General features: G+C 45.2%; 1 protein-coding gene across 1 annotated transcript in view; it reads left to right on the forward strand.

Annotated features, from left to right (window-relative positions):
- The window catches only part of atp2b2 (ATPase plasma membrane Ca2+ transporting 2), a 61,825-nt gene extending 51,630 nt beyond the window's left edge, over positions 1-10,195 (forward strand). Inside the window, exons 13-21 of the mRNA XM_056606423.1 lie at positions 1,284-1,463; positions 1,586-1,673; positions 2,133-2,239; positions 2,866-3,057; positions 3,500-3,713; positions 4,026-4,237; positions 4,743-4,850; positions 5,226-5,408; positions 9,884-10,195. Coding sequence (XP_056462398.1) covers positions 1,284-1,463; positions 1,586-1,673; positions 2,133-2,239; positions 2,866-3,057; positions 3,500-3,713; positions 4,026-4,237; positions 4,743-4,850; positions 5,226-5,408; positions 9,884-10,195 — 1,596 coding nt within the window. The remainder of the gene's footprint in view (positions 1-1,283; positions 1,464-1,585; positions 1,674-2,132; positions 2,240-2,865; positions 3,058-3,499; positions 3,714-4,025; positions 4,238-4,742; positions 4,851-5,225; positions 5,409-9,883) is intronic.
- Positions 10,196-15,668: the final 5,473 nt, after the last annotated feature.

A 15,668-nucleotide genomic window follows, 5' to 3' on the forward strand; every position in this document is an offset into this window, starting at 1 on the left:
TGAGATTCAGGTACTTTTCATATGGTGTTCAACACCTTCATCTATACCGAGAATGTCCTCAATTTTCAAACATGGAAAGATTTGAAACTCAAAAAAGAGAATGCCTAAGGCAACAGTTACAGAAGATAGATATCAAAGTGTTGCATGGTGAATAACAACAGCAGTGAGTAAAACAAACACACATACATTACTAATAACTCCCTGCTGAATTATTGAAGAAGAATGGTAAACAGATGATGGGGGAGTTACGGCCTATCTGTTTCGGTTTGTTTACCTTCATTGCTCATTAAAGATCCAATATCCATTGAGCCGACTGACCGTATGGATTTCACTATGTAACACTCCCCGTTAGGCACACACAATATGTGAGGGGCTTGCTTTCGCTTTCATTATAATGAGTGTGTACGCATTGCATGGGCCATTTGTTTACTCTTGTGTGTACGTGTGTTTCTGTGTACATGTGTGATTGTGTGTGTGTCTTTGTATGCCTGTCTGTGTGCGTGTGTGTGTGGGAAGAGCATTCACCGCCTACATTGGCCTTCGACAGAACTCCTGAATCAATGCTTCTGCCCCCACAGCATCATGCCACGTCTTTCCATTGCATAATTACATTCTAAGGACCAGATAGTCTGCTTTTTAACCGTTCATATCCATCCTCGGGATGGCTAGAAAAAAAGGTTGAGATGAAAATGAATGCTGCTTTAGAGTTTTTATTAATCAATACTTTTTTTGTTATGTGTAATTAAATTTCAAATATATCATGTCAAAATACTATATTAAATGACTTTTTTTGTGTTGATTGCTTCATTTTGTTGCATGAATGAGTAAAACATGATGTTGCACATAATAAGGCAAGGTGCCTGTCCAAAGTGGAGCAGGGAACATATACTATGAAGATAAAGCCCCTGCCGTCCTGATTTGCCCTGAGAACATTTTTGCCAGGAACAACATGTCAAGATCAAACCCATTTACCAGGTCAACAAAAAAAGACCAGAAAGAACAGTCTTTTAAAGGGACGAACAGCCAATGGCAGACGTCGTCTAATCATACCAGGTGGAACTCAAATGGGGCCGATACTGCAGTACTGAAACCAAATAAACAGCAAAGGGTGATGGAAATACCAGGCCATCGGGAATCAAAGCACGAAGAAATCGAAATAGTTCATATTTGCATAACTCTGCTCGATGATTTTCACAATAAAAGTTTGAATTAAAAAACATGACACCACACAAATGTTGCTGAGGCTCTGTTTAAGTCTTTGCTCTGTATTGTCTTGACCCCAGGTGCCTGACGCCATCATGAAGTGCCAGCACGCGGGCATCACAGTGCGCATGGTGACCGGGGACAACATCAACACGGCCAGGGCCATCGCCATCAAGTGTGGCATCATCCACCCGGGGGAGGACTTCCTGTGCATCGACGGCAAGGAGTTCAACCGGCGCATCCGCAACGAGAAGGGAGAGGTGGGGGAACCGCCTGGATCCGTGTGTGTGTTTGTTTGTGGGTGTGTGAGCTTTGAGATGGTATGGAAGGCCATATCTGCTGAAGCATGGAGATATGTTAAGCTGTGTGTGTGTGTTCTCAGGTGGAGCAGGAGCGTATGGATAAGGTTTGGCCTAAACTCAGGGTCCTGGCCAGGTCTTCCCCGACGGACAAACACACTCTGGTCAAAGGTAAGAGTGCTACTCGTACTTGAGGTTCATTTTTCAAAAGAGAATAAAAGGTACACATGCACAAGTACACTACATACAAAGACACACGCACCCATACCCACACACACAAAATGATGAAATATTATGTAGGCAGTTGGTGCTTATGCTAATGAATTGTGTGTCCATGTGTGTCTGTGTTTGTGTGTGTATGTTTGTGTGTGTGTGTGTCTGTGTGACTGTGTTTATCTGTGTTTGTGTGTGTGTGTGTTGATGTGTGTGCCTGCCTGTGTGAGTCTCTATGTGCGTGCATGTATGCGCGCGCGTATGTGCGTGTGCGTGTGTGCGTGTCTGTGTGTGCGTGTGCGAGCGTGTGTGTGCGTGCGTGCGTGCGTGCGTGCGTGTGTGCGTGCGTGCGTGCGTCTGTGTGTGTGTGTGTCTGTGTGTGTGTGTGTGTGGGGGGGGGCTGCTCCTCGGGGGCAGGCATCATTGACAGCACCATGGTGGCGCAGAGACAGGTGGTGGCGGTGACAGGAGACGGGACGAATGACGGGCCTGCCCTGAAGAAGGCTGATGTCGGCTTCGCCATGGTAGGAAGGCCTCTGTCTGTCTCTCCTTCTTATGCAACCTGTATTGTACGTGTGAGGGTAGTTTCTGTCACCGAGGCAGACCAGGAGCTCCCCCTAGAGGCTCCTGCTGCTATCATTTCCCTGGACTATGGTTTCTGGATCAGAGTATTGTTAGACAGCATTTCATTATTTACAAGGTATGGCTCTTGCCTCCGGGCGCTGCTCCAATGCATCCCGTGGGTGTTTGTTTGTGTGTAGGCTTTTGTGTGTGTATGTGTGAATGTGTGTATGTGTGTTTATGTGTGAGAGGGTGGGTGTGTGTGTGTGTGTATGTGTGTGTGTGTGTGTGTGTGTGTGTGTGTGTGTGTGTGTGTGTGTGTGAGAGAACGAGAGATGGTGTGCGTGTGTTTTTCTGTGTATGTGTGTATGCATACTTGTGTGTGTGTGTGTGTATGTACGTGTTTGTGCGTGTGTATGTACATGTGTGTGTGTGTGTGTGTGTGTGTGTGTGTGTGTTTGTGTGTGTTTGTTTGTGTCTGGGTATGTGTGTCTGTATGCACGCACGTGTGTGTGTGTGCGTGTGTGTTTTTGCAACCAAATCGGGGAAAAATAGCCACAAACCCTGACATGTGTGCGTTGTGGTCCAGGGTATCGCAGGGACAGACGTGGCCAAGGAGGCGTCGGACATCATCCTCACCGACGACAACTTCAGCAGCATCGTGAAGGCGGTGATGTGGGGGAGGAACGTCTACGACAGCATCTCCAAGTTCCTGCAGTTCCAGCTCACAGTCAACGTTGTCGCTGTCATTGTGGCATTCACTGGCGCCTGCGTTACACAGGTATGTGTGCGTTTGTTTGTTTGAGTGTTTGTTTTCCTGTTTGTTGTGTGTGTGCTCGTGTGCTTCAATCGGCATACGAGTACTTTACAAAATGTCTGACCACAAAGACCATAGTACTATGTTGCTGATGTTTAGAATCGTGGCGGTCGCCTTCAGGTGAAGTGTTTTTTAAGAAAATGTTTTGGTTGGTAATTGAAGCCAGGAGAGAGCGTTATGATGACCTTTATGTCCTTCAAGGTAATTACTGGTCTTTATTCTGCATGTAAGTCCCCCCTACCAAATATGGATAATTTCCCTTGCTGATCACCAAAAAACTCAAACAACGTCCCGCAGAAGGCAAATCGACACCATAAAAACTGTTGTGTATTAACCAATGTGTTCACAAAGTGTTCACAGTCTACGGTTTATCTCACAGCGGTTGGCATGTTGCTTGGGTCCCCAGGACTCCCCGCTGAAGGCGGTGCAGATGCTGTGGGTGAACCTCATCATGGACACCTTCGCCTCGCTGGCCCTGGCCACCGAGCCGCCCACGGAGAGCCTGCTGAAGAGGAGGCCCTACGGACGCAACAAGCCCCTCATCTCCAGCACCATGACCAAGAACATCCTGGGCCACGCCGTCTACCAGCTCATCATCATCTTCACCCTGTTGTTCGCCGGTACGTCCTGTCATCAACTGTGCCGCCTCAGTCCTGAGTCCTGGATACTCCTTTTAAAATACGAGAGGCCATCATTATTCATTCCGTTTTTATAACCGTTTAAAATAGAAAAAGCTGCTAAGCTACTTAGAACAAAACTCTGCAGGAGCTCCAATCTTATGTTAAAGTTTTTAGTATTCAAGATATGAAGATATGAACTCAAGACACACTCATAGAAATAGTAAAAATAGAATAGGAGTATATTGGTGGATTGGGGGTGAACTCGGGGGGGTCGAAGGGATCCACCTAATAAATTTGTCCCCGCACCGGCAGGCGAGAAGATCTTCGACATTGACAGCGGGCGCGGTGCCCCCCTGCACTCGCCGCCGTCCGAGCACTACACCATCATCTTCAACGCCTTCGTCATGATGCAGATCTTCAACGAGATCAACGCCCGCAAGATCCACGGAGAGCGCAACGTGTTCGAGGGCATCTTCAGAAACCCCATCTTCTGTACCATCGTGTTCGGCACCATCGTGCTACAGGTAGGGACGAGATGTCAATCAATATTTGAGTCCCCATATGATTGCAGTTCTGTAAATACTGCAATACTGTATCCTGTATGGTAATGCAGCATCGAGATTTTGATGTGCTTACTTTAGTTTTGTCTAGCATATCAGTTGAGGTTCATGTTCTTCACTTCCATTAGTGTGGACAATCATTTATTCAAAGGTGACATATTCTACTACCAGGTGCGAGTGTGATTAGCCGTAATGGGCGTGTCGACCCAGATGTATGACCGATAGATGAGCAACGTTTGCAGTCCACAGGGTAGGCTGGTAGACTGATCTATTCAGCACACATCTAGGGGGACACGCACACTTGGGATGTCAGAAGAGGCAGATTTTCAAAACGGCTTGTAATGGCTAATCACACTCACATCTGGGGGTATGAAATGTCACCTTTAATGAATTAGTCAGAGCAGAACAGAACGTAGTGGTTGATGCAGATTGACCCCAGGCCGACCATGCGTGTGCTTGGTGTCTACAGGTTCTCATCGTGCAGCTGGGAGGTAAACCTTTCAGCTGTGTGGCCCTGGACATTGAGAAGTGGATGTGGTGCGTGTTCCTGGGCATGGGAGAGCTGCTCTGGGGACAGGTAATCAATAGCTTGATCCGTCTGTCCGTCCGTCTCATCTGGTCTGTCTGTTTATCTCTCTGTCTGTACGTCCGTCTGTCTGTCTCTGTCTATGTAGCCAACATTAGCATTACTTTATTTTCACAATTGATCCCATCCCAGTTTTTGCTCTCTCTCTCTCTCTCTCTCTCTCTCTCTCTCTCTCTCTCTCTCTCTCTCTCTCTCTCTCTCTCTCTCTCTCTCTCTCTCTCTCTCTCTCTCTCTCTCTCTCTCTCTCTCTCTCTCTCTCTCACCCCCTGACCCTCCTATTATATTGGCATCATAAACTGAATCAAACATGTATCAGCCAGACTTTTCCGGTATTAACCCTCTCTCTCTCCCCTCCCGCCTCGTCAGGTGATATCCACCATACCCAATAGCGGGCTGCGGTTTCTCCGGAGGGCGGGGCAGCTGAGCCAGAAGGACGAGCTGCCGGAGGACGACGTCAACGACGACAACGAGGAGATCGACCACGCGGAGAGGGAGCTGAGGAGAGGGCAGATCCTCTGGTTCAGAGGGCTCAATCGCATTCAGACACAGGTGAGGACACCGGAAGCCCCCGCAGGAGGCAGGCCTAAGCTTCAGCTGCCGGCCAATCAGAGAGGCAGGATTCACAAGAGGCTCCAGTTGTGGCAATCAAACATTTTGCCATGCAAAATGCTCTTATTGTTGGACTCCGTCCAATTCTGTTGAAGAACAAATTCTGCTGTTCCTTTGATTAAGGCGTTGCATGTGAAGCACTGTCGTTTTAACGTAACCATGCCTACCAGGGAGAAGTTTGAGTCAGGTAATGTGCAGCTTCAAGCTCTTATAAAGCAATATAGTAAACGCATCACATCCTCTGGAAATCCAAGGTTGTTGTTCTTCTTTGTCCGTCTCTGCTTGCATTTGTTAAATAGCATGTCCTTGTAAAGCACTGTGTTTGTTAAGATGTTTTGTGGTCCAGTTGTGGTCCTTCTTGTCTGAACTGTGTGTGCACCAGAGAGTAACAGTGTTGGAATTGTTTGACCTCGAGGGAACCTAGGTCGTCACCAAGAAGACCAAAGAAGAAGAGAGGAGACGCAGGGCTCAGCGAACTTAGGAACACACACCTCGGAGCCCACAGTTAACCCATCGACAGCCTCGTGCTGACCCTCCCATCTCTCGGCGCTGAATCGGACTCCCACTCCTGTGGGGTTGTCAAACCTTTGTGGACCGATATCACTGTGATATCCTGCCAGTGCCTCAGCTCAGTCTACCAGCCTTCCTCCCCCCTCACACACACTTTTTAAAACGTTCACAGTGTTGCACAAATAAAAAAATAATTTAAAAAACAGCAGTCCGCATCCGTCTCACTCGGTCCGCCCCCCCCCCCCCCCCCCCCCCCCTCCGCCCCCCTCCTTCCCTCTATGTACTGCTATCTCGTTGAGCCGCCATGTGTCTTGTTCTTCTACCCTGCTCCCCCACCCCCCACCCCGACCCCCCGTCTCACACAGATCGATGTGGTGAACACCTTCAAGAGCGGCTGCTCCTATCAGGCTCAGGCCGGCGCACTGAGGCGCCAGTCGTCCACCACCAGCCAGACCCAGGATGTAACCCATGTTTCTAGTCCTAGTCACGTGTCCTTGTCCAATGCCCTTTCCTCTCCTACAAACACTACCACTACTACTACTACTACTACCGCTGTTGCTGCTGCTGCTGCTGCTGCTGCTGCTGCTACCGCTCCTTCTCCCACTACTGGCCGTGAGTCAGCCTGTCTGTCTGCTTCTCTGCTCTCTATTCTCTTCACGGGGTGCCATCCCTAGTAGCGCTGGTAGTGCTGGTGTGAGTCTGCTCAGGGTAGGGAAGGAGAGGGAAGCAGGGGCTAGGGTGTGGGAGTGCCAGCCAACTGGGCAGGGTTCCATCGGCAATGTCCGCAGTGTCCACCGCGCAAGCCGCCGAGCCCCTACCTGATGATGTGTCAATCATATCACCATAGGAGAGGCTCTTGAGATCAAAAGGTCCGCTTCATTGAGTCGATTGTACAAGTGGGAAACAGTAATAAAGGCGTGCAGATGTTTTGTAAGCCATGGGTTCATCAGGTTTAGCAGAAGATTGGATAGGAAGCCAGCGGAGGCTCTCATTATGGTTTAAGAGTACAAAAATAGAGTCTTTATACAGGTTAAATACCAAAAAAAAAGGTTAAAGTTAAGGTTAGACTAAAAATAAATAGGATGATGCAATCAAAGGTCAGGCCAAGAACCATCTGTGGTCGCCTTGACACTGGCTGAACTTGTGTCAGTTGGTGCCATTTACAAACTATATTAGGACATTAAATAATGATTTAGAAAGAAGGATTATTAAGTTATTATTAAGTAATATACAGATAATATAGATAATAATAAACACAAATAATAATAAACAAAAATTGAGTTTGTTTTATTTTGTCTTTAAACCGTGTGATGTGTGTCCACAAATGGTAGTGTAAATAGTCGTATTTTAAGGGTTTGGCATTCCTGAAGGCTCATGTCTTCCTCTTTTGTCTGTGCTTTATGCTTTCTCATGTTCTTCCTGTTTGTCTTTTTTCTGCGGTCCACACTGTATTTCAAAAAACAAATTCATCAGCCATGCTCGGATGTACTCTCCTCTCATTGGTCGATGTGTGTTTGTCTCCCCAGAGTGCTAGGAGCGCAGGACTAAGGGTGATACCCACGGCGTGACATTTCAGGTTGTGAGTTTGTCTCCCTCCAACAACCCCTCCCAACCACCCATCCTCCCAGACACCCACCCACCCAAACCCCACTCACTCCACCCCCACCTCCCTAGTGTCAACCAGTGTCCACTAATTCCAACCGACTCACTCAACAAAATAAGTAAACATTCAAGTGTACGTCACAGCGTTAGTTATTGTCCCTTGATGTAGGTCAACTTTGGCCCAATCCCATTTCTACCCCTTACCCCTTCCCCTTCCCCCTCCCCCTTGTTTTGAAGGGGTAAGGGGAAGGGGGAAGGGGAAGGGGGAAGGGGTCGAAATGGGATTGGGCCTTTCTGTTGGGTTTTCGTTAGCTAGGTAGGCAAGACCATTTGAGGTTGAGATGAATGTTGAATATGATGTTTTAATTCGAAGTGGAAGAATATGGATGAGTTTCTGGATGTTATATTCAGTGGTATGTTGAATCAATGCCATCCAATGTTAACAAAAGAGTCCACCACTATATGCAGATCTAGAATGTGCAAATTTATTTTATTTAAAAATAAAATGTGAATGAAATGAAAATATGAAATAAGAAACGGAATAATTGTTTAATAAATCAGCTGTAGCTCGGCTAAGAATTTGGTTGGTTTTTCGGAAATGGGAAGGAAGAGTCAGGGTTGTGCTATGTCTGGGTTAATGCATTGAAAGTGCAGATGTAGTATTTAACAAATGTCTTTACTTTGAAAGCAAGGTACACCGATAATTCCTATTTTCTCATTGTTAAAGAGGCTGGTCTGGCTTTCGTGACCTATACTTGAGTGTTTATTTTGGATATGCATGAAGTACAGAGCTCTCTGCCATTGTCAGACCTCTGACAATACAACAACTTTTTTGTATTAATACCATCCCCTCCCGCCACACACAAGGTCTCGTCTCCGTGGTCTGTGTGTTCTCTGCAGCTCATCCACATCCCCCACACACCATGCTGTGATCTTGTTGCATGTGACCCCCCCATGTGTGACCTCCCGTCTAAACACTAAGTGTGCATTATGTGTAGCCCGTGTCTCACCTGCTGTGTAATGCATATCGTCTGTGGGTTGTGTCGTGTTCGTTCTTTTGATGTGCTGCCACATCTGTGTATCCAGCGTTACACTCCACCCAGCCACAACACACCTTTTACCTGTGACTATCACCACATGCCCTCTTGGCTCAAGCTGTGCTCCCTCTTTTTATTATATTATTTGCGTGTGTGTGTGTGTGTGTTTGTGTGTGTGTGTGTGTGTGTGTGTTTGTGCACATACTTGAGTATGTACGTATGTGTGTGTGTGTGTGTGTGTGTGTGTGTGTGTGTGTGTGTGTGTGTGTGTGTGTGTGTGTGTGTGTGTGTGTGTGTGTGTGTGTGTGTGTGTGTGTGTGTGTGTGTGTGAACCCCTGCTCTGGTGCCTATGCTGTGAGCCCCTGCACCAGCTGGCTGGATCTCTAGGATCTGACCTCCTTCCTGTTATCACTGACCTCACCTGACCTTGCATGTGTTAATCTCCTTTTGTATTGGCATTTTATTTATTAACATGGCTTGTTTCTAGGTATACCGCACATTGGACTGAAAGCGTATACTTACAACAGGCATTTGTGTTGCTTTTTATTTTCTGTATTTTTTTCCTTGAAAAATATGTTTGACTCCTTATTTTCTTTACCGTGTGTTTATTTTCCTGAATGTGACTCTTACTGTTTTGTTTTTATTCCTCGATGCACGCTAATGAAGTGAGTGGTAAACTGTAGAGATCTCTGGAAGGCAGAACTCCAGGTGCCTTCTCTCCTTGCTGCTTCTCTCCCCACCGCCACCCAACTCCATTGATCTGTCCACCCACCTCTCCTCCAAGGACCCTAAAGCTCTCTCTCTCTCTCTCTCTCTCTCTCTGTCACTCTGTGTGTGTGTGTCTCTCTCTCTCTCTCTCTCTCTCTCTCTCTCTCTCTTTCTCTCTCTCTCTCTCTCTCTCTCTCTCTCTCTCTCTCTCTCTCTCTCTCTTTCATCCTCCATCGATCTCTCTGTCTTGCTCCCCTCAATGCTCTCCCTCCCTCTTCCTTCCTCTCTCTTCCAAAAGTCCAGGGGTCCTTCAAATTTTTGTGTTGCATCTCAAACCTCTAAAAAATAATCTTGTTTTTCGTTCCACTTCCCCCCCTCTCTCTCTCTCTCTCTCTCTCTCTCTCTCTCTCTCTCTCTCTCTCTCTCTCTCTCTCCCTCTCCCTCTCTCTCTCTCTCTCTCTCTCTCTCTCTCTCTCTCTCTCTCTCTCTCTCTCTCTCTCTCTCTCTCTCTCTCTCTCTCTCTCTCTCTCTCTGTCTCTCTCTCTCGGCCGGCCTCAGATCCGTGTGGTGAACGCGTTCCGCAGCTCCCTCTACGAAGGCTTGGAGAAACCCGACTCTCGCACGTCCATCCACAACTATATGACGCACCCCGAGTTTAGGATAGACGACGCCACGCCCCACATGCCCCTCATCGACACCGCCGACTTGGGGTCCGCCCGGGACCACCTCAAGTACGGCAGCACGCCGCCGTCGCCCAACAAGAACAACAACGCCATCGACGGCGTCGTCAACCTCGCCGTCAGCGAGAGCCAATCAGCATCGTCCTCCAGCCCGGCCAGTCCACTGCACAGCCTGGAGACCAGCCTCTAACGCCCAGCCTCTCCCTCTAGCCCCGCCTCCAGCCCCCCCCCCCCCCACTGACACACACACCTTTCACACCCACCTGGCCCTCCCCTGGTGTCCAAACTGGCTTGCGTGGCGGTGCCTCCTACTCCAGAGCCCCGCCCCCATCCTCCATCCCACCCCCCGTCCCCGCCCACCTTCCCAACACACACACCCCGACCCCTCCACCCGACCCCTCCACCCTGACCCCTCCACCCGACCCCTCCACCCTGACCCCTCCACCTGACCCCTCCCCCTGACCCCTCCACCCCGACCCCTCCACCCTGACCCCTCCACCCGACCCCTCCACCCTGACCCCTCCACCCTGACCCCTCCACCCTGACCCCTCCACCCTGACCCCTCCACCCGACCCCTCCACCCCTCCTAACCCTAACCCTACCCCCCCCCCCCGACCCCGTTAACAGTCAGCTCTAATCTCTCAGCCTCACAAGGGAAAAATAGACGCTCATGGCTGTCATTTTGAGTCCCCCCCCCCCCCCCCCACTGCAAGCCAGAGCTTTTGACTTTCTCTCCACCCGTCTCACTGGAGGGACATCCCATTCACAGCTGGAGGGGTGGGGGGTGGGGGGGAGAGGGGATCGGACTACGCTACATCTATTCAATCATTTAGAAAAAGTGCAAGAAATTCACAAACAGATAAACGGGCCGCGATGACTTTGTTGGGAGAAGTACATGAGTGGATATGGTGGTGTGTGTTTGCGTGTGCGTTTGTGTGTGTGCTTGTGCGTGCGTGCATGCCTGTGTGTGTGTGTGTGTGTATATGCTTGCTGCTGACGTAACTTTGAGACTGGATGTTATCTCCAGTGGCAGCGTAGGAGGAGGAGGAAGAGGAGGAGGAGGAGGAGTCAAACATCCCAGAGGAGTGTATGACACAAAAAAACGGATAGACTTTCCACTACCACCTCCAACCTGAAGTACTCTCCATCCTCCAAAAACACTGACTCTCTTAATAATAGATTTTAAAACATTATTATGATTACAACAATTATTATTATTATTATCCTTATTATTATTATTATTATTATTATTATTATTATTATTGCTCTTGCATGAATGTACATTACCCATGTTTTTTTCTGCAAAAAAAAAAAGGGGGGTGGGGTTGTTTTATCGAAACGAGTGGATTGGTTAAGAGGTTGGACTTGCAGCGGTCTGCCATTTTAGGACAGCGTCTCTGCACGTCTGGCCCTGCGTCCTCTTCTCCGTGTGGCATGTAAATGTTCCCCGCCACAGACAGCTTCGTGTCAACCACGAGACGAAACGCCCGCCGAGGATTTAGGGCTCCAATTGCACAATAGTCTGGTACCTGTTGGAAAACGTAGAACCCATTCTTTCTATAAAAAAAATAATGATGATGATAGCATTTATGAAATATATATTCTATAAATGACAATATAAATATATATATAAATCTGTATATATATATATTTATATGATATGTATATGTGTAGAGAGATTTTATCTTTGTTTGTTGGCATGTTGCCTTGTTCCTGCTTCAAAGGTTTGAAAATACTTTGACTTATTTATGTTTTAAAGAGAATGTAATTTGTTTACAATCCCGTAGAGATATGCTTCCTGGTGGATAGAGAAGGGTTGGGTAACAGCTCACAGTGTATTTAGTTTGGCCAGATCTCTGTCTGTTTTATTACTGAAAAAAAAATAACTATGTCGCTGGAACTTGCCTGCTATATTGTCAAATTGCTGTAGATATTTTTAGGTGATTAACAAGCAAAAAGAAACCAAACCATAAAGGGGATACATTTCATGTGGCATCTTAGTATTATCGGTTACAATGGTTTGGGATTAAGATGGAGTAGTTTGCCAGTTGTTTTTCGAAGATGGTGGCCTTCCTTTCAAAAAAGAGGGAAAACATTCACATTTATTTTTATTTAATTTAGTTTTAGCACCGGCCTGGGATCGGGGCTCGAGACAAAGGCTGATATCTGGTCCTTTTATGATAAACTGTCTTTTAGGTAATTCTGTATTCAAAGGACTTGGTGTGCTTAAGTTAAAGTGTGACCATTTAAGGCAACAATCAAGTCATATTTGAAATCTTCAAACTACTGTTAAGTTATTTTGGCTAATCTGTATGGAAATCACACCTTTTTTTTAAGATATATTGTGTTGATTATTCCTTTTTTGTTTCTTATGCTGAGAGAAAAACAGCACCACAAAGTTGTTTGCAATTTGAACATCTAGAAAAAAAGAAGAAAAAAAAGACAACAAACTGGAATGTTGCTTTGACTCTTTTTCCACACTTCCTGGTTGTGAATGGAAACAAACTCTGTGGTGTAAACTCTAGATGTGCTTCTGTGTGTTTTAACTGAGCTCGTCTTCCTGCCCACGCAACACACACACACACACACACACACACACACACACACACACACACACACACACACACACACACACACACACACACGTACACACACACACACACACACACACACACACACACACACACACACACACATACACACACACACACACACATTCGCACACACACACACAAACATATTCGAATCGCACAAAAATACTCAAACATTTCAGCTGTACCAACTAGTTGTGAACTATTTATTATGCTTTGACCAACCAGATGCTACAGGAGCCCAACGCTCCATACGTAACAGTACATGAAGCCGGTCCTATGCATCCGAAGGACCAAAATGCCCCATTAATCTACTCATTGCTATCGTTGCTTTTTCTAACTAATTAAATGTAGTCATTGGCTCGCATGTTGTTGATAGGCATCATTGTGCAACCTGAACCAATTGAAGATCTTTCTACTTTAAAATTCATATATATATATGTGTGTATATATTTATATATATATATATATATATATATATATATATATATATATATATATATATATATATATATATGTGTGTGTATTTATATATATATATATATATATATATATATATAATATTAATATATATAATATTAATTTATATACAGATTTATATCTATAGATATACATTGATCTTTTTTATAGCCCCGCCTCTTCTTGTTGTTACCCATGTGAAGAGGGCACTTAAGCTTTATCAGTCAGCTCAGGACTGTAGGAAATAGCATCTGAACGATGGACCATATTAATACAAATCTACTTTCATGAACTACAAATATGGTCTGCCTTTTTATTTAATGTTTTTCTCTAACTTTTTCTTTTGCTCTGCAAAGATGAAAAAACATTTTCAAAGAAATATTTTGAAAAAATGCCACTACCAAACGTTTTTTTCTTTTTATTTTGTACATTTTACTAGTATCTTTTATTGTATAGCATAAGCTCCTATAATCGGAGAAAAACAGGAACCACTCCTTACCCATCACGCACCATAGATCATACTGTCAGCCTAGCTGTTGGGGTTTGGATTATCCAGTTTTACATCACCCATTCCTGCTCCTGTCAGACGCACTTCAAACACCACAACTACATCCAAAACCACAACAACTCTTGTTAGGCTACAACCAATGACTGTGAAACAGCAGTGGTGACCATGGCGATGATGATATTGATTGCAATAACGATGATGTTGGTTGAATGGTGTTTTATGAGGGCAGAAAATGGCAATGGCAACAATAATGATATCAATGATACTTCTTGCAATATACTCTCACCTGCCTCGATGTACTGTACTTAGCAGCATGCAGTTTGTGGAACAAAGAAAAACAGAAATGCCAACAGATGTCTCTTGGCATACATAGCCATGTTTTGGGTAAGTGATTAAGTGTTTATTCATCTGTTTTTATGATTTTCATCTTAAATCTATACAATAATTGTAAATAAAGAAGTCAATGTATTTGTTCATTTAATACTATGCAAACAACGTCATGCTTTTCGGATCTTTCTCAAACTGTAAACGAAAGCAATTTGCGGGTTGGTTATGGTCTCCAGGAGTCAGTGAACAAATGTGTGTTATTATTTTACAGCATGATAAAAAAAATCATTTCAAAGAAAACGAGAAGGATATCTGAGGGAGAGAGGATGATGATGATGATGATGATGATGATGACGATGATGACGATGCTGATGCGGACGGCAGTACTGCTAATATTGATAGTTATAACAATAATACTGCAGGCTGTGTGTCTTTCTGCTTGAGTGTCCCATTTTCTCACTAATGGCAGGAAAGTGCAAGTGTTTACAAAATAAAAGAAGAAGAAGCAAAAAGGGAGACAAAATAAAATATAATCTTTCTCACAGCATGAACCAGACTAATGTGCTCTGACCGCCGCGGTGTTTCATCTTCTGTTGTGGAGCTGTTGTTTGTTCATGAGTTCTGCTCACAAACGCAATACAATCAGACTGTTCTCATCTCTGGCACCACTAATTATTCACATCACAGTCCCGCTGGTAGGCCTACGGCTTTTGCTTAAATAACTTCTGCAGCCCAATCTTCCCACAAGGAATTTTTGTTGTTGTTTTAAAATGAAGTTGTGAGATTAAAATAATGTGTGGTTACAATATTGCGGTGGTTTAATTATTAACCCAGCAGCACTGCAACATTTAGTATAGTTGTAGAGTGTTTGTTTACTGAATCCCTACACAAGGTCGTATCAGCTCTAATCTGTTGAAAAGTTCCTTGTTATTTAGTTATTCTGAACTTTTAAAAATTATAGAATAATCATGGTGGATCACATTTGTTTTCCCGTTTCAACGTAAAGTCCATGCATGATGGATGTATGTGGATGGATGGGTAGGACCAGAGTGATAGATATAGTGGCGAAGTCACGCCCCTTCCGGTAGAGCCCACGGGACCTATGAGATCGAAAAATATGAATGGGTTTCAATGTAGAGAAAGTAATTATTTTCTGGTCCCAGTCTTTATATGCCCCGGATTACACATATGTTGTTTGTGGATTTAAATGATATTTTTTCACGTCAAGAGTTTGACCGTTTATTGTGCAATTGTTCAGTTAAAGGCTGTAGAGAAAACACAATGAGAAAGACTTCTCGTAAGTGCCGGTGTGGGTGTCGGATTGACTCGGCTGCCAGATCAACTCGGGGTCCTAGATGCGCAATAATGACGCACTTCCTGTAAACGCTTTCTTTTAAATGTGCGTTTCATTCATTCCCATGTTATTCCCAAGTATTAATGATCTCCTTTTGTTTTCTAACCTATGAATAATAATCCTATGTACAAATTATTGCTGCATATACTTGGGTAATATATAAAAGAAGAATCGGTTAACTCCATTCACTGAACGGGGCGATCCACTTTATTTCCAGCGCTCCCAACACAGAGTCAAAACAGCGACCCACACGCAGACACTTCCGCTCTCCTCCTTCAGAATAAGAGTCCCTAACAGGAACTGGGTTACATATGCATTCATCAGTGCTTTTAGACCTGTTTCCAATGGCTTTGTTTGTGCGAAAGAACGAGCTGTGTTCAATAAAATCAGAACCAAAACGGATTGAGCCTTCTTTTTATGTCCA

This window comes from Gadus chalcogrammus, chromosome 13 (genome assembly GCF_026213295.1).
Source record: "Gadus chalcogrammus isolate NIFS_2021 chromosome 13, NIFS_Gcha_1.0, whole genome shotgun sequence".
Classification (NCBI taxonomy): domain Eukaryota; kingdom Metazoa; phylum Chordata; class Actinopteri; order Gadiformes; family Gadidae; genus Gadus; species Gadus chalcogrammus.